Source organism: Panthera uncia, assembly GCF_023721935.1.
Source record: "Panthera uncia isolate 11264 chromosome B2 unlocalized genomic scaffold, Puncia_PCG_1.0 HiC_scaffold_24, whole genome shotgun sequence".
Classification (NCBI taxonomy): Eukaryota; Metazoa; Chordata; class Mammalia; order Carnivora; family Felidae; genus Panthera; species Panthera uncia.
In genome coordinates this window covers 67,069,206-67,095,261 of record NW_026057580.1, presented here as the reverse complement: position 1 = coordinate 67,095,261, position 26,056 = coordinate 67,069,206, and the positions used below count along the sequence as shown (strand labels likewise).

The following is a 26,056-nucleotide window of genomic DNA, read 5'->3' as shown; positions in this document are numbered from 1 at the left end:
TTTTTTAGCGTTTATTTATTTTTGAGACAGAGAGAGACAAAGCATGAACGGGGGAGGGTCAGAGAGAGGGAGACACAGAATCTGAAACAGGCTCCAGGCTCTGAGCTGTCAGCACAGAGCCCGACGCGGGGCTCAAACTCACAGACTGCGAGATCATGACCTGGGCCGAAGTCGGCCGCTTAACCGACTGAGCCACCCAGGCGCCCCAGAACACATCTGTCTTAATTTTAACAGAAGATCATGCAAACTCCCCTCCTTTCTCTACTCTTAAACCCAAATGAGAGACGTGGTAAGTATGGAACAGTCCAGTGAGGTCTCAGGCAGTATTATAAAATCAAAATCCCTAAAGTAGATAAATTATTGATTTCAGAGTTTAGTCAAAGCAGAGACATACTGACGCAGGTATCTCAACTCTATCACTTGCCAACTGTATGGCTTTAGCCAAGTCACTTAATATTCCTGTACCTCAGTTTCCTCATCTGTAAAGAGGAAGAGCTAATATGCATACTACTCTTAGCAGTATTTGGTACATAATATATGCCAAATAATAGTAGCTTTTAGTTACAGCCATGAAAATGATGGGTAAACCTTAAGGCTGAGACTGCATATATCTCTCATTTGCACCAAAGCAGGATGAAGATATAATGGTTTTTGCCCTTTTCGGAGAGAGGGGATAAGAGCTTTCCAGCATCATCAACTCTCCCCAGCTCAGCAGCATGCAGAAGTCAGGGAACAGAGGGACCTTCTCCTCAAAACCAAAGGCCTCCTCTACAGCCTCCTAGAAGGGATTTTGAAAGAGGGGTCAACCAGACAGATGTCCCTTGTTACCATCTTCAGATCTGGGCCACAGGAGCTAAGGACTCAGATCCCTCTCATCCTTGGGCTGGGAGCCAAGACTTCTAAGACTGCTGCCAGGCAGGCTTTTTCTTATGAGCCTGACTCTTCCTTAAGATACTTTACTCCTCTGCAAATGCATCCTTGATACCAGAATTTTTTCAAGATACCCTTCTTTCCCCATGCCCAAAACATTCAAGCAGTGGCCCATCCTTTTGGAAAAACAAAATGGAAGTGAATGAAGACATTTACACATTTCATCTGTGAGCAGTGGCAGCTTTGGGAAGCATCCCACCAGCTATCTCTGACTGACTTCTGATCTTAGAAGTCCCTAGTAATCTCCTGGAGTCCAACTTTAAATGCTGCTTACAGTGCTCATGGCACTTTTAGGACACTCCTCCAAACTCTGGCCCCAGACAGAAGTATCTCGATGTAGCTTTCTCCACCACTGCGTGAACATTCTGATGTCTCAACATCTGAACCTGCCTTCCTGATCATTCTCAAGAATCTTGGCGAATCTGAGAAAAGTAACTTGTCTGGCCTCCCCATTCCCAGGAAGAAACAGATCACCACGCCTCTGCAGCTCAGTACCCAAGCAAGCCCTTTTGCCTCTGACAGAGCTTCATGAAGGAAAAGGTATGCTACTAACAGCAGAAGAATTTGTAATCCAAACTAATCCTGTGTTGTTGTTTTTTTAATGTGTCAGATATAAGAGTATTTATGAATCTCAGGCAGCATTCTGAAGCAGCTGCTAAGAGGTCCTGAAATGAACCTCCAAGTCTGGGCAACCCACTCTTCTTTGCACTATTTATATTCCTAAAGCCATCAGCTATGTTTGATATGGATGATCATGAGGCCCAGCTTAATGGACTACAGAATCCAATGATACTGACAGCACAAGTAACTTGTTTTGATCTTTACCTGGCTTCACCTTGTGGGAGAGGCTGTGCACCTTTTTAGGACCCTGAGCCAAGATGGACGCCATCTCCTCACCACCACGGCGTCTCCTCTGACCTCATCATGAAAGCTGCATCACTTTCCCCTTCGCGTCACTCACCCTCCACACTGATTACACCCAGCACATTTTAATCTTATCTTTCTCCCACATGTCCCACGTCTGTCGGTGGATGAGTCACTACAACTACTCCCCTGTCTGATGCTAGTCTTAAATCTAAGAACATTCCCAAAAGACCAAAACAAACAAGGGAAAAAAGATCACAAAACAATAAGAATCCAACCTAAACACAAGTCCTTTGAACACAATATATGCCCCAGAATGAACATCTGGCATCCTCTGTGCACCTGAGCAGATCCTTCATTAAGGTTATCCAGGAGGGAGGTTGGTGCCCTTGCCCTCACAGGAAGCTACACGGCAACGAGGATTTGTGGCAAGTCTAGAACACTCAAGGGGCTAGGGTCTTCATTCCATTTCAACAGATACCACCATGAGATGGCTGTTCATCTTTTCCCACTCTTGTCAGGATTCTGAAGCCAAGGTGGTATGAGAATTTTTATTTTTGACTCCCAATCTGTTACCAGAGGAATTCCAGTCTTAGCAAATGACTTAAGCAGTTCTTAAATTTCAGCTTGCAGAATTACCTGGAGGCCTTATTAGAACATTGAATGCTGGGTCCAGAGATTCTGATTCAATGTCTGTGGTGGGCCCAAGAACCTGCATTTCCAAGTTCCTAGGTGATGCTGATGCTGCTGATCTGGAGGCCACACTTTGAGAACCACTAGCTTAATGTCAGAATATGGCAGGTCTCATTAGTGTATCAGGTTGGGTTGCAGAAAAGAAAGACGGTACATTTAAGTGTCTCAGTGTTCAAGTCTCATGCAATGACCTGAAATAGCACCATCTCTTTTTGCAAATTCCTGAAAACTTTAAAATAGGTTAACCAGGGTCCACTGGAAACTAGAAAAACAGGTGGGAGTTGGAAACATTAAAGAAACCACATTCATTTATATGAAAGAGAGGAGGAAATCCTAGCTAAGCACAGTTTGTTAAATAATGATGCCCTTGTCTTAGAAACCAACTGTTCTCTTTGAGCCCAACTAGACAGCACTCCCTTTTATATGGAGCTTCCAGGGAGCAAACTCTACTTGGTAATCTTCCCACGGAGGAGAAGGTAGAAATAGGTCTAGAAGTCAATTCTAAAATAGTTGATAACTCATTTCTCTAAGACAGTGGTTCTCAGCCCTAACTGTATACTGTAGCCTCCTGAGAGCCTTAAAAAATATGGATGCCTAGGCCCCATATCTAGAGATTCTAACCTAATTATTTTAGGATGGGACCTAGACACAGGTGTTTTTCAAAGATCCCCAGGTGATTCTCAAATGCAGCTGAGGTTGAAAATCACTGATGTAGGAGAAAGATCACAGAGAGATAGTAGGTGAATGGGAAAAAGAAGGGCAGTGAGTCCCCTTTACATAATGTCTTAATGACATAAAAGGAAAGAAAAAAAATGGGAGAAGAGCTGGGGGTGACTGCAGCAGGTAAAACTGAGGCTCTTAGAATCCGAGACTGATATAAAAATCAACCCAGCATTGTTGGCTGTTCGAGGTTCAAAAATCAGAAATGGCTATATGATCAAGGAACTGCCCACATTTGTCAAAGACTTATAACAGTCCAGAGGGTATTTCAAGAAACCCTTTTAACCCAATGTACTATTTTTTCTCAGAAGAGTTAATAACTAGAGACTTAAGGCAAACAGCCTTAACTTCTCACAAACAAATCATCTAAAGATTCAACTTTGAAATCATGTGCCAAAAAACTTACCCCTGAAGAAAATTATAAATATACATATATACCTTTTTTTAATGTTTATTTTTGAGAGAGCGAGAGAGAGTGCAAGTGGGGGAGGGGCAGAGAGAGGGAGACACAGAATCCAAAACAGGCTCCAGACTTCCAGCTATCAACATAGAGCCTGACGCAGAGCTTGAACCCACAAACTGTGAGACCATGACCTGAGTCGAAGACAGACGCCCAACTGACTGAGCCACCCAGGCGCCCCTAAATATTATTTTTTTAATGTTTATTTATTTTCGGAAGGGGGGGGGGCCCGCATGCATGGGGGAGGTGCAGAGAGAGAGGGAGAGAGAGAATCCCAAGCAGGTGCCACACACACCACGGAGTCCCACCTGGACTTGAGCCAAGATCAAGAGTTGGATGCTCAACCTAATGAGCCACTTGGGAGCCCCCACCCCTGAAAACAATTTTTAAAAAATTTTAAAGGGGAGGCAAGAGGAAGGAGATTGAAGGAGTAACTCTCAGAGCACTTGGTAAGTGAAATTATCTTCCTAGTAACCACACTGACAAATGAGTTTTCAAAGTTGTAAAATCATGTGGTTCAGATGATAAAACCAAGTTATTTTCTTCTCTCCCTTCTTGACTAGCACTAGATGCATGAGGTAACAAGCTGGGAAAAAAAAGTTTGAATGCTTTACGATCCTATTTAAGGCATAATTATGAAGCAAAACAGTAAAACAGAGTTGGTGCTCAATGGACAGAGCAGGGAATCTCAAAGCAGGTGATACAGACAGAAGTTGGGTGAAAATTTTCTCTGCTCATACCAATAGGTCAAACACTGGGAGCCCAGATAGAAAAATTCAGATGTATTTCCACCATGTTAACATTTAAAAACCAATTCATCAATTTAAAGTTTTTGATCTGATTAGAAAACTAAGATGTGGATAAATCAGCATCTTGAAAATGAGAACTATAATTTGATTAAAAACATCCATTTGTTAAGTAATTATTTCAAAATCAATTTAGAAGACATAGTTTTCACTAATACAACTTTTCTAATTTAACACATGCTACTTCACTTATTCAGTACTGATTACCCACAAATTAACTCAAAGCATTCCCTGATTTCATAAGACCATCAGAATAAACCCTTTCCCTCCTCCCAAAGAACACCTACTAATTGATACCTATGATCAAAGCACCGAATTTTACCTTAACAATGAACGTGAAAGTTGAATGTGGTAAAGCCAAAAGTATGGCCCAGAACACATAGCCTTTCAGCCTGAAATAAGGATCTTTCTTGTAAAGGGAGAAGACTAATAGGACTGCTTTAGATATTTCAGTTCAGCAGACGACATGCATCTATCTAGTCAAACAGAAGGCTGTAAGCTTACCTTTATTGGACAGGGTTGGCAATAGAAGGCCTGATCTAGGCCACTAATTTCAAGAAATTGTATACTAGCTCACCTAGGAAGTTATCTATGAGGACCTTCAGAATCTAAGTGTGCCAAAGCAAGCACACTCACCCTGGAATCAGCTCGAAGAAAACCTTAAATTAATCAGGCCCATAATTTTCATAAACCCATTCTAGGCTTCTCAGGATTACACAAACAGTACACCTGACCTAACTGCTCATTATTCTTCTAAACAAATTCAGAAGAATGTTTGGGTTCAGAGTTTCAATGTTTACTTAAAAAAAAAAAAAAGTATCTTGCTGAAAATTTAGTCTGTGGGTCACTGTTTATTTGCACAATGGGTATATGCATACATGGCAAATTAATGCTGTTAATGAGACTGTACTGAAAACTAGTAAATAAAGATACATCCCTTCTCATTCTACCAACTGGGGGGTAAATATATATATATTTACAAAGATGCACATGTATAAAGGGTGAGAAGGTGAGTTTAACAACAAATCCTTGACATGGAAATAAATGCTGGCAGGAAGCCCCAGGACAGCTATCCTAACTAATAAGGTAAAAACCCTAGAAGATCTACAGCAACACTGAATTTTAAATTAGGTAAAAAATTTTTAAAGAATTTACCAGCAAGATAAGTTCTAATGGAGACATTCAGAGAAAGAGTTTTACTTTATAAAACCATTATAGTATTATAAAAAAATTTAAATGCATCAAGCTTTTAAAAATACTGAGTAAAAAAAAAAAAATATCAAGTAAAATTAAAACTTAAAAAAGAGGAATGTGAGCAGGAAGGGTTAAACATCACTCAGCTGAGCTTAATATGAAATATGAAACTGAAGCAATTATCTAGATAATTTATGATGAAAGGAATATTTCAAAAATCAATTATTTGGACACTTCAGGAAAAAAGCAGTTTTGAAATTTGAATTATATGAATTAATGACTCAGCCATCCACTTGATCTTTCTAAAGTAGTACGAATTTTCAAGGAGACATCTAACAAGCTCTACTGGATATAATTTCATGCCCACCTTAAACTTCAGGTTGATAACCCAAGTTGTACCTTTAAAAGTCCACTGTGGCCACTGCCACCTTCTACTGCAACTGCCTCCAGCCCCATCACCCTCCCCAGCACCCTCTATATTCAGTTATCAGGCAGAACCGTTCTGCCGGCTCCACACTTATCATAGTGTTTCAGTCTATCTTCTGGACACTATCCAGGCACTACTCACCTATCTTTACTATGAAACTGAGAGTTCTGAAGTTTTTTCAAACACACGTAGGATTAGTGTTCTGCTAGCCACATTTTATCTTAGGGCACATGAGTACTGCATTCCCCTGGCCAATTAAAACCATCATTTTAGGTCCTACCCATACATATTTTTACCTTGAAGATAAAAGCAATAAGCTCTTCAGTAGAGATAAACACTTTAACCTGGCCAGCAACTTGCATTATGCAACGTTTTCAGTCTCTGTCTTGGCAACCTGCCTTTAAACCCAACAGTACCTGCATAGCAAAGAGTCAAACACCTCACAAGGTATTTTAATACCTTTAGTTATGAGATCTGATTCAGCAGCCAAACTGCTGCCAGGAGCTTCTTATAAATTTTGTTCCCCTGCAATCTGTTTTTCTTGGTGGTCTCGTCTCCCTTCATCTACTTTAGATGCTTTAGGTAAAGTCTACAACATAATAGAAGCACAGACACCCTGTTCTCCCAAGGCAGAAATTTGCCAGAGATAATAGTCCAACCCAAAGGATTTCTATACACTATGTATGAGTCTATTAGCTCTAAATAGTACACTTTGTATATGAGGCAGAGTAAACCATGCTCCTGCAAAGCAGTGACCGATCAGAAATGAGAATCCACACACCTGCAGGTTTTTGACAGAATTCTCAAGCCACTTCTTCTATTCTCCCACTAAAAGTCGAGGCACTGACTCAATTTTTAAGTTATTAGCTCATGCAAATAAAATCAAGGAAAGGAGCCTAAATCATGGGTCCAAGTCCACTCCCCTAGCAGCACACAGAGGGGTTACCCCAGTCAGCCACAACTTGGAAGACAAGCCTTCGAGACAGTATTCCGGTGGATTAATATGAGGATTAGTGGTAACATATGTAAAGATGTGGCACACAGCAGCAACCTTTAAAATGGCAGCTATTTTCTAAAAGTACAAACTTCCAGTTATAAGTCACGGGGATGTAATGTACAGCATGGTGACTACAGTTAATAACTGTATCGCATATTTGAAGGTTTCTAGGAGAGTAAATCTTAAAAGTTCTCATCACAAGAAAAAAAAGTCTGTAACTATGAATGGTGACGGAGGTTAACTAGACTTTTTGTGGTGAGCATTCTGCAATATATACAAATACTGACTTGCTACATTATACACCTGAAGTTAATGTTGTATGTCAAATTTACCTAAATTAAAACACACACACACACAAACTCAACTCTCCCTGCCAAATGAATAATATAAATAAGTGAAATGGCAGCTATTTTATTTTACTGTTGTACACCCCCCACCCAACCCAAAGTCCCACTGGCACTCAGGAGACAGTAGAGCACAATAGAAAAGGCAAAAAAAAGTTCCAGAGTCCAGGAAACCTGGGGTCTGATCTCAAGTTCCTTGAACCATTTCCTCATCTTTAAATTGGGATTTACATTTAAATGCCTATCTTGTAGGATCAACATTAGATGTAAAAACCTAGCTGAGCATTTGGTGCTTAAGTGCTCAATAAATCCTAGCTACTATTATTATAATTAGTATAATATCTAGGTCTGAGAATGTGGTTGTGAAGATGCCTTTTTGTTGTAAGGATCAAACTGTCTCTCCGGGCTCTCCTTCCCAAAAATATCATTTTGAAATAGAATGTTAAACTGTGCAATTCTCACTCTTAAATACTTCAGAACTGTTTCTACTTCTACGATGACAACCACTCTATGTTCTATGCTTCATTAGGATGACTGGTTTTTGGGACATAAATATACACAAAGGAGACAAAAGCCTGAAGGCTCAGGTATGAGAAACTTTGAAAGTCCCTGAACCAAGCACAGGATGAGCTGAGGGGACTCCAGAGATTCTGGATTAGCCTTAGTACCATAATCAAGGACAATGGACCTGACTGGGCTCTACCTTCTCAAGCCCTGAGAGGAAAGAAAGGATCCTTCCACTGAGAACCCAAGGCTCCTTTCTTTCTCTCCTCAAAGAGGGACGATTCTAGACCAAAGCTCTCAGCCAGAATTCCTGGGCTTCAGAGAAACCTCAAGCCCACACTCCACACGTGCAGCCATTCCATGAGCTTCAAGAAATAAATTCAGCAAGGGGGACAGAGGAGGGGGTATGAGGGGGAACCCAGGACATATTAGAAATGGGAAGGAGGAACAAGTTCTAGTAGTTCTAATTGGGAAATCAGGTGTATTCATGCCTCCCTTCTGTCTCCCACAGCAGAATGAAGAAATTTAAATTATAAGTGGCCTGTAAATGATTAACATTTTAATTTTAATCTAATTTAAAATGGGGAGGGGCAGAATGGATGACAGTGGTCAAAAGGCACAAACTTCCAGGTATAAAATCAGAGTAGATCTTAAAAGTTCTAATTACAAGAAAAAAAAGAAATCTGCAACTGTGAGCACCAATGGATGTTAATTCAAGTAGGCTTATTGTGGTGAACGTTTTGTGACAGACACCAAAGTTGAATCAGTATGTTGTACAGCTGAAACCAATGCTATATGGCAAATAATCTCAGTAATAACAGAACAATAAACAGAACTTTGTACTCTTCTCCTCTATCTGCAACCCTGCCTGTCCCTCTCTTCCATCTCCAAGCTCTCGTGTTTGTTTCCCAAGACTACCATAACAAATCACCAAATTCGGGGTCTTCAAACAACAAGAATCTATTCTCTCACAGTGCTGGAGGCTAGAAGTCCAAGGATTCAGCAGGGCCATGCTCCCGCTGAAGATGCCAGGGTGGGGACTGTCCCTGGCCTCTTCCTAGCTTCAGGTGGCTCCCAGCAACGCCTGCTGCGCTTGGCTACTAACCACATCACCCCTTAAAAGACCCTATTTTTAAATAAGGTCACATTCTGAGGTTCCAAGTGGACATGAATTTGGGGGGAATACCATTCAACCCACTACAACTCCCAAATTAAAGTAAACCACCACCACCAAAGTATGGGGCAAAGGGGAAGGAGATGACAAAATCACAGCATTACAGAAATATCAAAAAAAAATAATTCAAAGTTATAATCGCCAGTGGACTATTACTTCCAAACTGAATTAGAAATAATGTAGCTTTTGCCTTTCTCTCACCTGTGGGAAACTGTGAAGTCTTGGAAAATATCAGAAGTCCCAATCAAAATAGCACTAAAACACAGGACATTCCACTAGCCCAGACACTTGAATACTCTGAAAAATTTGGTATTACGTATCAACACTCACATATATTATCAGAAGTGAAACAACAAAAAATATGAAAGACAGGGAAGGATATTTTTCAGTTAAAAGTGCTTTCATTTAACTATTTGGGGATGGAAAGTGGATCATGGGTCTCAGAAGACCAAGATTTCCTTTCAAAAAAAAAAGTTACCTTAGTGGTCAGCAGCTGTTATTAGCATATGAGCTAAAAGTAAAGCAAAGTTCATCAATACCAATAAATGGAATTTTCAAAGAAAAAAAAATTTTTAATAAAAATAAATTTTTAAAAAGTTACCTTAGGTTTTTAACAGCCCCTCCACAAATTATCCGGTTGTTTTTTTTAATGTTTTATTTATTTTTGAGACAGAGAGAGCCAGAGCACGAGCAGGGGAGGGGCAGAGAGAGGGAGACACAGAATCCGAAACAGGCTCCAGGCTCTGAGCTGTCAGCACAGAGCCCAACGCGGGGCCAGAACTCACAAACCGCGAGATCATGACCTAAGCCAAAGTCAGCCGTTTAACCGACTGAGCCAACCAGGCACCCCTCAAATTATCTGTTTCTGATGACATAAACCTACATGGAAGCACTATATATCACAGTCCTTTTTATTTTAATCAAGGTATTATTTCGGCTTTATGGGGAAAAAAACACTTGAGATGAGCTTTAAGACCTGTGTACTCCCTCTGCTGGCTCTGAATTTAAAGTAAATTCTCAATGGCTTCAGGAGCCAAATTATTAATTTCACTAGACATCTAAAACACAATGAAAAATATGATGTGGATTCTCCCCCAACACACACACACACAAAAATAAGAAATTCCAAACACCTACTTAAAACTGCCAAAGGCATCTCTGTTGGATTTATTGTAAGTTTACTCCAGAGGAAAGCTAATGCATTTCACTTGTTTGTAGCAGGAGTCACTTCCTGCATCAGCCTTGCCCCCTACAAGTGTGCCACAAGCTTTCCTTGCTCTGTGTGCGCCTCTCCACTGCAGGACGAGGATACATCTGACACCCAGGCATGGTGAGCCCCTAGAAGAGAACCTGGCTTCTTCATCACAAGCAATTACTAGAGTAGCAAATTACTGAAAGGACCACAGCCCATAAGGGAACCTAGTCCATTTCATTTTATAATGTTATCCCATAATAGAAAAAAAAAAAAAAAAAAAAGCCTGAGCCTGAGTGGAAACTGAAAGACACACTGTCTACAAAAGCCCAGCTTGAAACATACACCAATCACACACTTGTGTTTTATCAGGAAGGAAGGATACATCACAATACTCTATGGATGCTTGCTACTGTGCTTCTTTTTCCAACTGGGGAAATTGTGATACTGAGAAAGAAATGTTGTTCAGTCAGGAATAAAATGGTTAAAGGCACTGAGTCTGTCAGGGTAGGGATGCCATCAGAATTGGGCTCTTGTATCATAATCACAGCCTAACCACACATTTCAAAAACATGAACTCGGAAGAGCTCCAGACTAGCCCTTAAAAGATCCATCTCAAACAGTGCTTGCTGTCTCTTCCTCCTTCATACACGACTTCTATTTCCCAATCCATGGATATAAAACTTCAGGTCCATCTGGGACTTCTGCCTCCAAATGCAGAACATTATGGACAACTTACACAACAGCTTTGCTCCTGTAAGAAGTGGGTAAATGAATTTTAGGCTGAACAATCCCATGGTGACTTTCTCTAGATGGTGCATATTGATGCTGCATCGGTGGGGCATACACACAGAAAACAGACTTGATTTCAACTTTTTCCTCTAAATGAAGTCATTCCAAGATCAGGTTCCCCTCAGTTTCTGTGATGGGTAGTAACTGGCACTAATGAAGTTTTCAGGGACTTCTACACGAGGAAATAAGACACTAACAAGAAATGCCTTAGATAGCAGAGTACCCTTTCATAACTACGCCATACCCTAGCAACATCAATGCTAGGAGGTCTCAGACTTCATAGCTAGAAGTATCCAAAAGACTCCACATGTGGTATCGCCTCACTCTCGAATCACATCATCTCTTTCAGTGTCAAGAGTCCCAGAACAAGGCTATCTTCATGGGCTGTGGACATACTGATCCAAAAAGCAGCTCCAAGGATCAGATATGTTATTGTCTGGCAGACACATTCTGTGCTTTGGAGGCTCTTACACTGTCCTTGGGAATCAAGAGGAGTCAGAGAAAAATGACAAAGCAAGTAGGTGGGAGTCAGGGGTGGGCACAGTAGGGTGGAGTAGGGTTAAAACAGAGGGCTTTTAGGTTAGCTAAAAGCACTGATGGAGAATGCTAAAAGAGCAACACAGTTACTTTAGCACAACCAGCCTAAAGGAAGGGGGAGGGGAATCAGAGGCAAGCAAATGAAGTAAGAGTTTGCAGAAATGGAAGCAATGACACGAACAGCTGTGAAACCACAATGGTTAACAGCAGACATTACAGAACAGTGGTTCCCGGGGGCTCACGTGGACACACTCTTAGCTCCATCTCTGCTAGCTGTAGAATCCTGAACAGTCACTCACATGCTCTTGTCCTGCTCCTCACCTGTAAAATGAAGTAGTTAGATGATCTTTAAAACCTCTTTTAGTTCTAAATTTGAGGCGAGAAGCAATGTGGATGAGTCAGCTGTATCAAGGCTCCACCTCCACTCCAGAGGGAGGCCAGGCCCCATACGACAGAACTGGAGATCCCAGATCAGGCCAGGACCACAGGTGTGCCCTAATCTGGGCAGACCTGGAAAAAACCCAGCTTCTCCCAAACAGACCCAAACTATAGGAGCCATGCCACAGTGGCCTTGCATCTCCAAAGCAAGCTGGAAAAAAATGATCGGCAGAGAATTAAAGACCAGCTCCAAGCCAGAGTTCAACACCAACTTTCCAATTTGCCAGTAACATCTCTGCAGAGAGCTGAAGTACTGATGAAAGCAGAAGTACAGATGTGAAAAAAGGCAAAGTGAATGAACAACAATGACAAGTTCATAGAACACAGATTTGCACGTTTATTTTTTGTCTTCCTCCAATAGAACATGAATCCTGTGAACTGGAACCTTATGTGACTTGTGCTCCTACTATATCCCTTAGGCCCAGGAAAAAGCCCTGTGAACGGTATGCCTTTGATTGTTTGTTGCATGAATAAAATGGCATGTGATGAAAATGGTAAAAAGGTTTTCTCTCTCTGATCTTCGGTCACTTACTGTATGCCAGCTATAACGTCCACGGACACTAACTTACCTATATATGTGTCATTCCCAACTCCTTCTATAGCAGCAAAAGGCCAGAGTGGCTCTTCAGGACTCTTCAATTTGTGATACAGGAAAAGATAAGGAGAAAAATGACGCAAGAGAGGATCAAGTCTGTTCCCTCCAGGCAAGACGAGTAAGGTATGAAAACAAAATAAATTCCATATTCTCTCCAGCCTGGGAATCTGATCTGATAAGCAGTGGGTCAGCAGGGTGCCCTGCCAGAATGTACAGACCTAAACAGTCTTATCTTTGCATATTTATGAAGATCTTTGGATGGATGGTATCTGCTAAACTTTTCCCAGACCAAATAAATGACTTTTTACTGGGACAAGGACTCTTCATTAATTTCCTAAATAAAAATATCTTGCAGGTTTTAAGTAAGAATCACACGTATTAAAAAGTTGAACTACAAGATGTTCTTCTATGGTGTCATTCTCTTAAAATAGAACCCTCCTAAAATCTCCTAAAAATAAGTCTGCATAGTTTCATTTCATTTTCTAAGAAGGAGATAAACATATCAAAACAAACACTTAGCTTCTTTTTTAAAGACTCTCTCTGCTACAGGGCCCACAGATCAAAGTTTAAAAGGGCCAATTTCTTCACTTCAGAGGTCGATGACACAGCTTTGAAAAAGAGGAAAAACAGTCCCCCAGTCCCCCTAGTGTGCTGAGGCTGTAGGAAGAGGAAGTGTATTCGTTGAGAATCCCTGACGAAGACAGTCCTGCCAAAGGAAGTTACAAAACAGCATTTTGGTAACATGGGCCAAGCAGAAGACAGATTCCTTACACACGACTGTAACTGGCCCTTTGGTGAGTTACTCCAAAAGGTGACTGAGGGGAGAATTACAAGCCAACATGGAATTATCACAACTTTGTCATTTTGAAATTAAAAAAAAATATTTTTTAAATATAAAAGTTGCAGTTAAAATGACATTTTCTTAACACAGTGTGTTGGGAAGGAACTGCATGCATTAATCTAAAGAACCAGAACAGTAAGAACATCAACAAGCACTGCGTGGCAGGTGGGTCCTCATCTTTTCACTCTGGAAAGAAGCTGTAAGAGTACACATTGTCACATGAAAGAAGACTAGTCTCTTGCAGAATTAACCTCCACAGCAGCAGCAGAAATCATCACACACACAAGATCCTCCATTTGTGAAATTTTGAGAACCAGCACAGAAACTCACGGCTACTTGATACAATCATGCCCTAAACCCGCGGGAAATGCAGGTGTGTGGGTGTGAGTAGGTGAATAAGCAATAAATAGACCTTAACAGGTAAACCCTGGAGTCCTAGAGGTCTGCCCCCCTCCCCAGGAGGAACCAAGAGAACAAACCAGTTTAATTATGGGTGGTGCAGTACAAGTAAACTTAATCCGAATTAAAGGAAATGTAACCTTTTCCCCTCGTGACCACATCTGATTATTCATTTCTACTTATTGCCTGAGGTAAGGGAGCCTGTGAGATAGCCATCACCTTTCTGTCTGGCACAATATGCATCTTTCAAACCTAAGTTAACCAGGAACTTCCTCCTTTTGTTAAAATGCTATCTTTTCTGCCACCTTCATCACTTCATAATTCCTAAGTACCCATACTGATCAACACTGGACGGCTATACAAATATGAGAAACTCACTCAGCCTCCATCAATATTCATCTGTTTCTGATGCTAAAATAATAACCAAGACATCTTTAGACTGAGAGGCAAATATGCTTTTCAGGAAAGCATCTTTTACTTGTGTAAGACTACTTGTTACTTAGTAAGTGACTTTTAAAAAATAGATCCTCAATTTAAAGAGGAAAATAAATGTGATAAAGAACAAATCTCCAGAACTGCGACTATTAATTACCTGTGTACTAACTAGCTGTGTGATCTTAGAGAAGTCCTTAACTTGAAGAATCAGGTTCTTCACCTATGAGGGAGTTGAACAATCTCTGCAAACCTCATCCCGGCTGTATATTAGAATAACCTGAGAAACTTAAACAAAAACAAACAAACAAAAATAATGCTAAGCCCCAGACCAGCCCAATTAAAACCGATTCTCTGGGTATTGGCTTTTTTTTTTAAGCTCCCAGGTGATTCTAATATGCAACCAGGGCTTCAAATCACTAGTCCCAGTTCTGATCTCCAATGTCTTCTTTTCTAATCCTTTCATTCTCTGATCTTAGGGTGAGAATTCTGGTGACAGAATCTCAGAATGCAACAGGCCAAAAAAGCCACAAAAAAAGCAAGGCCTAAGCCCTGCATACTGTGCCTATGTGCACACAGGACTAGGAGAGGTTAACCTGAATTCTAGACATTTTTAGAAGTTAAAAACCCTAATGCGTAACTAAGAATGAAAGCAGTGTGGTTTAAGTGCACATGCCTGCTCTCAAAATGACTAATCGTGATAGGAATCAACTCCTGAAACTTGGACGCAGGGAAATGGGTCACAATTAGCTCCTGACCTCTCCCTCTTCCCTCTTCTACCACCCCCCACTGAACCACAAGCATAAAAAAAGGCTGGCTATTAGTCATAATCAGAATATGAAACCAGCCCCAGTTTCAAAGGGCTTTCTCCATCATCAAAGATTTGGAAGTTCCTGCATGGGTGCATCTTTTGATGAAAGTCATCTTACAAAAAATCTTTAAAGGATATCCCCACAAGTTGTCATGTGATACTCAGAACTAGTATAAAATCTTAAAAATAATTTTACTTACATTAAACACAAAGACATTTTACTTTATGCACTGTATTAAACATATTAAGGCTCGAGTTTCAATTTATATTTCACAAATGTTAGAGATAAGATAGAAACTAATTTAACACTGTGCATTGAATATACTCCAACCAAAAGAGAGAGAGAGAGAGAGAGAGAGAGAGAGAGAAATGAGATAGCATGAGACCAAAAAAAGGTTAAGGACATAAAACCATAAAGTTTATGACTAGGCCCCAAATCTCTATTGTAAGTCCTGCAAGCTACGTGAAAAGATAATTAACTGAATCACAATTCATGGCTACTTTTGGTAATACTACTTTCTCACCTAGATCTTTAAAAAAAAAAAAAAAAATCAAAACTGTTACCATCTTTAACTGTAAGCACAATAGCAAGAAATGTTATTTGTGGAATTAAACTACTTTTGTAAACTTGAAAGTCATAGGAAATGTGAAAACCCTTCCAACGCTAACTTTTTAGCTTTAACTAGCTAACTTTTAACTAGCAGATCCTCTGCACCAAGTTCAAAATATACAGGACTCACAGCAAGTGTGAGAAATTTGAAAAATATTCCAAACCCCTATATCCATTTTCTTAGATCTTGAAACCCACCCCTTCCTGACACTATACACTGAGATTAACCCTTGCTATTCACTTGGAAATTCAGCTTTAAAAGCTATCACAGTAACACTGCTTTGAAATGGAACTCACTCCCATGCTTTCTGTAAATGGCCCTCGGATCACACAGCTGGCATTCTTTTGCAAAGCTTTAAAATTAAATCCAATGTAAGATTCATAATGTCAGCATTCATTAAAGGAAATGAGACAGATATGTGGAATAATTTCAAAGCACACATTTTGCTTTTAAAGTATCTCAGCAAGGGGCGCCTGGGTAGCTCAGTTAAGCATCTGACTCTTGATTTCGGCTCAGGTCATGATCTCAGTTTCCTGAGTTCGAGCCCTGAGCTGGCCTCTGCACTCAAGAGCGTGGAGACTGCTTGGGATTCTCTCTCTGCCCCTCCCTCACGCTGTCTGTCTCTCTCAGGATTAATAAACTTAAAAAAAAAAGAAAAAAAAATCTCAACAAGTCCTTTTCTAGCCATAAGAAATTATAAAAAAAAAAAGGTACTTTGCAAGTTTTTTTTTAAGCAAATTAAAACTCAACACACTAAGTTCTTTTTTCTTTAAAACACACTACATTCTTCAATTTTTACACAAATTCCTCTCCAGGGCTCCAGTTCTCCACCAAGATTACACTGTTCTTGCTGTACACACATACTGGAATCCAGGAAGATACAGTGAAGAGAAGGACTGAGGAAGGAAGCAACCACCTCTTTAATTAAAAAAAAAAAAAAAGCTAACTTGCAAATAGAAGCAACTGATAAGTGATATGTATCTCCACATGTACCTCTTTTGCCTGGTAATGACACATTCATATCTTGGGGTAGAGGCCAGGAGAATGAGGTGCCAGGAAGAGCAAAGCAGCTGGGTATCAGCAGCCCAGCAGGGGCACAGGAGTTAATCTGTTTAGATGCCCAACTGCAGGAAGTCATTACATCATAGGCCTTTCCACACATCTCTCCCTACCATGTGCCCAGTGCCCCAAGAGGCTGAAAAGGAACAGTAGAGAGCCTCCCTTCTGGTTCACTTATAGGTAGAAGCCATTATGGCCCAGTCCTGCCACTACATTTCCCTCCCCTAGGCCAGGGAAGGCTAGGTGAAGCTCCAGGCCCCAGTCCTCCACACCTGGACCTGGCCTCAAATAGCGCCAGAGTCCAGGCCTCAATAGAAGCAGCAGGTGTGGCTAGTCCGCCTTAAGGTGGAAGGGCTGACCCATTCCAGGACCCAGAACATCTCAAGTTTGGAGACTCCTTTACTGGGAACACCTCTCTAAGTAATAAAGATGTCAACACAGGCAAGGAAAGACAAGCAGCCAGGAAAAGGTTTACAACCACTGCTTTTTCTAATGGGACCGGTATGCCTATGGGAATTAACATCCACACGTTAGATAGAAACTTCGACGTAAGGGTGCTCATCCAGCTAGTAACAACGACCATGCTCCTGTGACCAACTGGGAACCACAAATCCAACCGCTGGGCACCAAGTCCCAAACACTCCCCCACATCCTCTCACTCCACCCGCAGCGCCCTCCCCGCACCCTCACTACGGTGATTTCTACTTCGAAGTTAGCCGCAGACCTACCTCCTCCGCGCAGTCCGGGGAATCCGTCAAACGCACTCCTGTCCGCCAGTCCTTCCCTCGCCGGCATCCCTTGCCCCCTCTCCTCACCTGGCCATGCCCGAGGCTTCCCCGGAAGCCTCATTTCCCCAACCCCCCTCCGCGGCCGACCCCAGGTTCCCCTCCTCTGGGGGTCACACAGATCCCCCGAAACCTCACAGCGGAGGCTCTCGCTGCCAACCCCTCTCCCCAGCGCCCGCAGGCGCGCTCCGATGAATCGAAGGCGCGTCTCGCACTGCGCAGGAGGCCCGGCGGGTCCGGCCGCCCGCCCGAGGTGGGTACGCACCTTCCACCCGGCCGAGCTGTTGCTATCGCCCTTATCCTTGAAGTAGGGCACGCAGCGCACCATCCACTCGTAGATCTGGGACAGAGTGAGCCGTTTGTCCGGGGAGCTCTCGATGGCGCGAGTGATCAAGTCGGCGTAGGACAGGTTTCCCCAGGCGTTCCGACGCGACGAGCATTTCCTCGGCTGCCCGGAGCCCCCAGCCGCCCCCGGCTGCGGCGGTGGCAGTGGCTGCTGAGGCTGCAGCGGCGTCTGCGTCCCCCCGCTCAGCGCGCCCGCCGCGAGGGCTGGCCCGGACCCGGAGTCCTGCCCTCCAGGAGCCAGCAGCCGGGCCGAGTCTTCAAGGAGCAGCCCGGAGCCCAGCGTGCCGCTCCCGCCGCCGCCGATCGCCATGGCCGAGCTGGCCCTACCGCTACCGTCCTCGTCGTCTTCATCGTCCTCCTCTTCGGGGATCATGGAATCGGCGGCCGTCTCCCCCGAGGGCTTGGCCGGGCTCCCCTGGAGCTCTGGCCTCTGCAGGGGCCACGTACAGGAGCGCGGCCGGCTCTGGGGCTCGAACTCCGGGTCCAGCTCCACTTCGAGCGGAGAGAGCGGGGCCGGGGAGGCCGGTGCCTCTGCCATCTTCGCCGCCCGCCCGCCCGCCCGCGGCTCGGGCTCTCGCGCTCTCCTCTCGCGCCGGGGCGGGGTGCGGCGGGGGAGGGACGGGGGCGCCGCGAAGGCTCGGGCTCCCGGGAGCCGCTGCCGCTACTGCCGCCGCCTGGGGAAGCACGAGAGGAGAGAGAAGGAGAGTTCGTTATCCCGGGCTGGAGCCCGGTCCTCGGCGAGTCCTCGCCCGCTGCCGCCGCTTCCCGGCCGCACGGCGCCCGCCTCCTAGAAGCAGGCAGACCTGGAGACGTGCGTCCCGCGAACCTGGCGCAGCAGACACCGCCCCCTGGCCAGGCCTCGGGGGAGACCGGAGCGAATCGACGGGCTCGCACGGGGCAGCCCCCTCCCCCCGCCGCCGCGGCCGCCAGATCTGCAGGTCCCTCCTGGGCTAGGTGGCTGGGCGGGGAAGAAGGGGGAGGGGCGGGGGCGGGGGAGGGGCGCGGGCCGCGCCTTTAAAGCGGGCAGCGGCCGGAGCTGGCGCAGCCGAGCGGCGGTCGGAGCCCGAGCGGGCGTGCGTTTGTTTATGTTTCGTTCGGGCCCGCTCAAGTGCTTCCCGCGGCGCCGCAGCCAAAGTCTGTGGCGTCTTCCGCTCTTCTCCTCCTCGCCCCTGGCCCTGCCGCCTCCGCGCCCCCTTGTACCCCTTCTCCTGGCCGAGGGGCCCGAGCCCGGGAACGGCACGGGCAGCCACCTTCTCCTCTCTTGGCCCCGCGGGCCGGGAAGGCGAACATGAGTCCGAGTGCGGACCGGCCCTTGACACTTCCAGAAAAAGGACCAGACGGGAAGCAGGGGGGCAAGCAGCTCGGCGGGTGTTTGCAAAGGGTCGAGCCAAGCAGGAACGACCACTTTGGGTTTTTGTGTGGTTTATTTGCTCGCGGACGTTGTACCCTCCACCCCCTTCCCTGTAAAGAACGCGGGGAGGGGACAAGTCGGAACATAAATCTTCCAACAGGTCAGGAAGCGCCAAGTCTCCCGGGCTGCCAGAAAACCCGGACCAGCACGTTCATCACCTCCTTGCTCCCGCTGCTGCCATCTTGACAGTTTTCCCCCCTTCACTCAAGTCCTTTAAAAACACTAGCGGGAGGGAAAGGGGGCGCGCACACCGAGTCACGGGGAGGGAAAAGGGAAGCGCCTGGCCCAGCTCGGAAGCAGATCCGGAGTCACCGGGAAGGCGGCCGCCCCGCTGCAAAGCTCCGGCGCCTACCTCAGTTCCTTCCCTTCAGGGACGAGTGGGGAGGACGCACAATCCCGCGCGGGCCCGGGGCACGGCGAGGAGGGGGCGCGCAACCTCGGCGAAGGAGAGGCGCTCCGGCTGCCGCCGCAGCCCGCCTGAGGAAACGCCTGTCAGCCTGCGCGCCGCCGCCTTCCACATTCCTCCTCCTCCTCCCTTACACGAGCAGGGCGGCCGCGGCAGCAGCACAAAGTTATAGACACACGCAGGGTGCCTCAACCTAAGCTGACGGCGGGCGGGTCCCCGCCCAAGGGGAGGGCTGGGCGACGGGCCCGGGTGTGCTGTGTGCGTGCGTGTGTGTGCGTGTGTGTATATGTGTGCTCGCGCGCGCGCCTGCGCGACCCGGCTCCGCGGGACTGCGGGCGTGGGTGTCGGGGCGCGCGCCGCGGGCCGGGACTAGGCGGGTTCCCGCAGCCCTCCTCGCTGGGCTCCTCCTCCCGAGAGTCTCAACGACAACAAAGCGCGGCGCCAGCCTAGGAGAAGAAGGAGGGGGAGAGCAGAGCCCCGAACGCTCCATGAGCGCAGTCGCGCGGCCTCTCAGACTCCGGGCAGGGCGCCTGGTACTGAGGGTCCCCGGCGGGCGCGTCCGTCCGCCAGGCTCTGGGCCCGCCCTGGTGTCCGGTTCCCGGTTAGAATCGGACACCAGGTAACACCCGAGATAAGATGCTGACCGCAGATCGCAGAGGTTACCTCGGCGTGGAAATACTGACAAGAGAAGATGTTGGTGCCATACAAGACTTCGATAAACTGACGCCCTCAGATTTGATCAGGCACCAAAAGGTTTGCAGCTGAGTTTCTTACCTAGGACGCTCGACTTGTCGTGGATTTCTTGGCAAATGAGGGGAGAAGTGTAACTAACTCGGGAGAAATGCAAAATTTCCCCCATTCCTAAACGCAAGGGCAGATTTTGAACAATTATGAATGGGAACTAAATTGCTTCTAATTTGTAAATGACTCCAGAACAGCTAATTGTGCATTTTTAAGTTTTTGGGTTTTTTATTTAAAGCTACTTCTTTAGGTTTGGGAAAACATCTTCACAAGTCCTTATCCTATTATCAGTGCCTAAATTGTTCATTTGTACACTAACAATGCACTACATGCGATACGCACACCAAAGCTCTATTCACTTTGGTTCATAAATATCTTTTTTCTTAAATCTTTGTCAGTCACTGGAGACCTCAGAGTCCAGAGCTCGCTCCTCAACGACCCAATACACAAAAAAGGTCCAACCCAGGGTACTCAGGAGTCCGCCCACCCAGCCAATTCCAGACTCCGGGCTTTGCGCAGGGCCCGTCACTCAAGTGACGCGCGGCCCCGCCCCTGCACCAAGCTAGTTCGACGCGTACAAACAGATGATGTCATTGTATCCACACGCGCGTGACCCGGGAGCTCTGCGCCGCGTCCCCATTCGCTGCACCGCCTACTCGTCAAACCACGCCGCGCGCTGACTGGCCGCGGGCACCAGTCTCCAGGCCCCAGACACCCCTCTCCGCCCCCCGCCCCCGCCCCCCAGCAAATAATAAACAATCGAGTAAAATTCTAAGGAAGAAAGGAGGGGACAGAGAGGAGAGGAGAGAAAGAGAGGGCGAACCTGAAGCCAACCTTTCGCGCGCTGAGGGAGAGTTCAGAGGCGGGGGACTTGAGAGGACAGAGGAGGGAAGAAGGGGAGCAGACCTGGGGCGATGGGTCCTGCTGCGAGGTGGTGGTGTAGGGAGAGGAAACTTGGAGAGCACCCTGCGGGGCGCGCCTGCCAAAGTAGAGGGACACTAGGGCCCTGGAGCTGCCGGGCTTGCGGCTTCTGGGCGGTGCGCGGCAGTCCGAGGGGGTGGAGAGTGAGACACGCCGGAGCGGCGCGGGCGGAGCCGGCAGACACGTGCGGGAGGAGGGCGGGCGCGCGCCGAACTGGCTCACCCGGGGCGCGCGGCAGCAGTAGCCGCGCGCGCTTGTTTACCAGCGCACGTGGGTGTTATTTTTAAATGGAATGTTGTGCTGGCCGCGCAGCGGAGTGGCGGGCGCGTGGGGCAGCCCGCGCTGGCTGGGGGACGCTGCAGACCCGGGCCACGACCTCTCCGGGCTCCGCTCATGGGCCAGGCAGACTGTCTCCGCTGCAGGATTCCGGCGCAGCGGCTGGCTGGGGCCGGTGAGCCTGATGGCGACTTTCGCGCGCTGCCCAAGCCCCTGCGGAGACGACGAGTTCCCGCCACCAAACGCTGCCTTCTTTAAGCCCGGTTTCGGCTCTTTCAATCACATTTCGGGAACAAAGCCGGCGGGGCTCCGCGGCCACACGTTCCGGAGCCGATTTCACATGCTCACATACTCCCTGGCACACTACACCCTGGCCGCGAGGTGGATTTATCACCTTGCGTAGTTTGTGACCTCGCTCTCGCTCAGAATGTCCCCCGAACGCGCCCGTCACTTGGGCATACAGCTCTGGCACGTACAAATGCGCTTTTGCTACCTCGGCTTCTCTTTGGAAGGGAACTCTGGGAAGGGGGGCCCTCACTGCTTCCTGGTGGTGTTCCTGCGCTTGCTGCTCCACTTTTCTCATTGTGGGCCTGTCCTGAGAGCCCTGAGTTTGCCTTTGGTTTATAGCCTGGCAATGTGGACGCTGACATAGGACAACTCTCAACTGAAAGTGTCCCTGGGGGGTAAGGGGACGGATTGGGACTTCAAAGATCACATGGGGGGCCGAGGGGCTTTTGGGCATGTTACCAGGAGTCGTGCTCAGCATCAGCGTGTTCAGCTTTTTGGGAGGAACCCAGAGGCCAGATCACCCATTGCTTTGCACCGTGATAGAGCATAGAATACAAAGAACTTTGAGTTGTTCCTTCTTAATACTTCTAGCACACTGTTAAAAAAAAAAAAAAAAAGTTCACACTCTGAATCTAAGCAAACTTTTGTCCTTAAAGTACAAACATGCAGACTTAGAATATATTTACACTGGCTGGGCTCTCAGGTTATTAGATTTTCACTAAAAACCTGTTGAGTGTCCATTTACAGAATGCCTATCCCAAGGGCATTCAAAACCTGGAAGCATTAAAGATTCAGATTAACTGAGGTTTTTGTGACCCCCTTGGTGAGGAATGGGGGTTGGGGACATGATACAGCTATGTCTCTCAAAAAGCTTACAGCCTTGAGGAGACAAGACATTAAAAAGTTCAGTATTTCGAGAGTTGAAAAGCAGTACAAGACAAACACAAGAAGAGGTCATGCATAGTGTTGGGTAAGTTTCCAATGAGTTGAGGATCAAAACTTCAAATGGAAATAAAATAACAACAACAAAAACTTCAAATGGCAGTGATCAGAAACATTGAGCTTGGTAAATGTGCATCTTACTCAGAAAATTTACCCTTGTAATTTGTCCCTATGGGCAAACCTTGGAAAATCTCAGTGATTGTTACATTTTAGCCTGAAATTGCTTTGACCTTTGCTTTCCCCACAAAGCCTCCATGTGCCTTCATTTCTTACCCGCAACTTTTTCTCCCTACACTTTTTTAGTACATATAATCCCAAACTTAGAATTGTTCAATTTAGGGTTTTTCAACTTTACAGTGATGTGCAAGCGATTCACATTCAGTAGAAACCCTACTTCAAATTTTGAATGTTAATCTTTTGCACCACCCCCCCCCCCCCACCATGTGCTGTAGATCATTTCTTGTGATGCTGGACAGCAGCAGTGAGCCGCAGTTCCCAGCCAGCCACCTGATCACTGGCCTTAACAACCAATATACTTAGAACCATTCTATACCTATATGGTCATTGTGTTTTTCACTGTCAGCATTCAATAAATTACATGAGATAGTCAACATTTTATTATAAAGTAGGATTTGTGTTAGATGATTTTGTCCAACTGTAGATTATTAATATAAGTGTTCTGAGGGGCGCCTGGGTGGCTCAGTCGGTTAAACACCTGACTTTGGCTCAGGTCATGATCTTGCGGTTCGCGGGTTCCAGCCCCGCCTCGGGCTCTGTGCTGACAGCTCAGAGCCTGGATCCCACTTCGTATTCTGTGTCTTCCTCTCTCTCTGTTCCTCCCCCACTCACACTCTGTCTTGCTGTCTCTCTCTCAAAAATAAATAAACAATAAAAAAATACAAGTGTTCTGAGCATAAGGTAGGCAAGGCTAAGCTATGATGTTCGATAGGTTAGGTACATTAAATGCATTTTCAACTTACACTGGGTATTTTCAGGACATAACCATATCATAAGTCAAGGAAGATCTGTATAGGAAAGCTGAGTAAGTTATGGTTGTTGATCGAGAAGGAATGCCAGCCTTAACTTTGTGGTAGAATTTTTGGTCAAAACTTTCCCTACGTCCTTTTCTTTTTTTTTTTTTTCTTTTCTTTTTTTTTTTTTTTTGGAGGGGGTGGGGAGGGGCAGAGAGAGAGGGAGACACAGAATCCCAAGCAGTCTCCAGGCTCCAAGCTGTCAGTGCAGAGCCCAACACAGGGCTCAAATTCACGGACTGCAAGATCATGACCTGAGCCAACATCGGATGACTAAACCAAATGAGCCACACAGGCGCCCCAAAACTTTCCCCACTTCTTAACTCACTTCTTGTTTACTTTTATAAATGATCTGAGGTGGTAATTGTTCACTCCATTGTAAATTCAGTCACTGGAGGAACAAGACTTTACAAAACTTTTTACCCGAATAAGCTAAGTAAATTCACCATTTCCAACATCTAACTGTGAGGCAATTGGTAGTAGATGCCAGAGCTCTGCCTCTGAGGGGGCCACCACTCAGCACCTGGGTCCTTACCGATGCTCCTCACACCTAAGTCAGCTGCACACTCCTCTGACCCCAGAGCCTAAATACTAGGGAGCGAGCATGCTTCCCGTCAACCGAGTGCTCATTTCCCTCGAGGACTGGCTTCTACATCCATCTCAACAATGAAGACAGGAAACAAGTACAGTAGAAGTCTCCAAACATATATGTGACCCAGCTGGAAAGAAAGAAGGATCCCCAATATTCAGGTCTATGGCTGCTCCCCACCCTTTGTCTGACATCCACATTAGTCCCTTCCTCTGCCTCCCATTCCTCAGCAAACTACTCACAGGGAAAAAATATAGAACACTATGTATGAAAGAGCTTGAACTTTGCCTTGTCTTTCAGGGTGTTAAGGAGACAGCAGGCCCAAAATGGAGTTACTTTTGCTAAGTTCCACATCAACAAACCAAGACTTTATACCTAATGTAATTGCAGTTTCAATACCCACCCCATGCCACCCCCAGGAATGTAGCCTGTAACCAGTCAACATGGAATTATCTGGTTAGCACTAATGAGATAACCATCCCAATGGGAAGTCCCCTTTCCAGTCCCCTTAGGAAGGCGACCTTGCCTGAAACAATGCATTCTTTGCTAATAATGTCTTTTTTTCCACCCCCTTTCCACCTTTAAAAACCTTTCCTTCTTTATAGCTTGGTGGAGCTCTCTCTTCTACTGCTGGATGGGATGCCGCTCAATTCATAATAGTTTAACAAAGCCAGTTTGAGCTTCAATTTTACTCAGTTGAATTTTTGTTATATAGCAAGGCATCATTCGAGGCAGGTTTCATTACCACCCTCCCCAAGAATCTCTGGAGCTCCTGTCCTCTCTCCTCTGCCTCCTTCAGGCATGACACACCCTGGCAGAGCCGCCCCTAGTCATTACAGTGACTGTCTTAGGATTAATTTGGAGGACAACTATGAATGTTTTCAGCAGGGAAAGAGTGGGGATCCAAAAAACATTGAAGGTGTACCTGAAAGGGAATTGCATCGAGAAGAGGAAGTGGAAAGGATTCTCTGTTTTGGTATTATGAGGTAATAATGATAGCTAACCTTTATTTGTCACGTCCAGGCCCTGAAGTAAGCACTTTATTTACAGTATTTAAGCCCTCACAAAGACCAAATCAGGTAGATACACCAAATGCTAAATGTCATGGGGTTAAGAATTCAGGCTCTGAATGAATAGACGCTTCTCTAAAGAAGACATCCGGATGGCCAACAGGCACATGAAAAGATGCTCAACGTCGCTCCTTCTCAGGGAAATACAAATCAAAACCACACTCAGATATCACCTCACGCCAGTCAGAGTGGCCAAAATGAACAAATCAGGAGACTATAGATGCTGGAGAGGATGTGGAGACACGGGAACCCTCTTGCACTGTTGGTGGGAATGCAAATTGGTGCAGCCGCTCTGGAAAACAGTGTGGAGGTTCCTCAGAAAATTAAAAATAGACCTACCCTATGACCCAGCAATAGCACTGCTAGGAATTTACCCAAGGGATACAGGAGTACTGATGCATAGGGGCACTTGTGCACCAATGTTTATAGCA

At 45.7% G+C, this 26,056-nt stretch overlaps 1 protein-coding gene across 1 annotated transcript in view; it reads right to left on the bottom strand.

Moving 5' to 3' along the window:
- Positions 1 to 20,049, bottom strand: part of FOXO3 (forkhead box O3) — a 125,991-nt gene extending 105,942 nt beyond the window's left edge. Inside the window, exons 1-2 of the mRNA XM_049654108.1 lie at positions 19,714 to 20,049; positions 17,871 to 18,624 (exon numbers count right to left, since the gene is read on the bottom strand). Of these exons, the coding sequence (XP_049510065.1) occupies positions 17,871 to 18,488 (618 nt within the window). The 5' untranslated portion in view covers positions 18,489 to 18,624; positions 19,714 to 20,049. The remainder of the gene's footprint in view (positions 1 to 17,870; positions 18,625 to 19,713) is intronic.
- Positions 20,050 to 26,056: the final 6,007 nt, after the last annotated feature.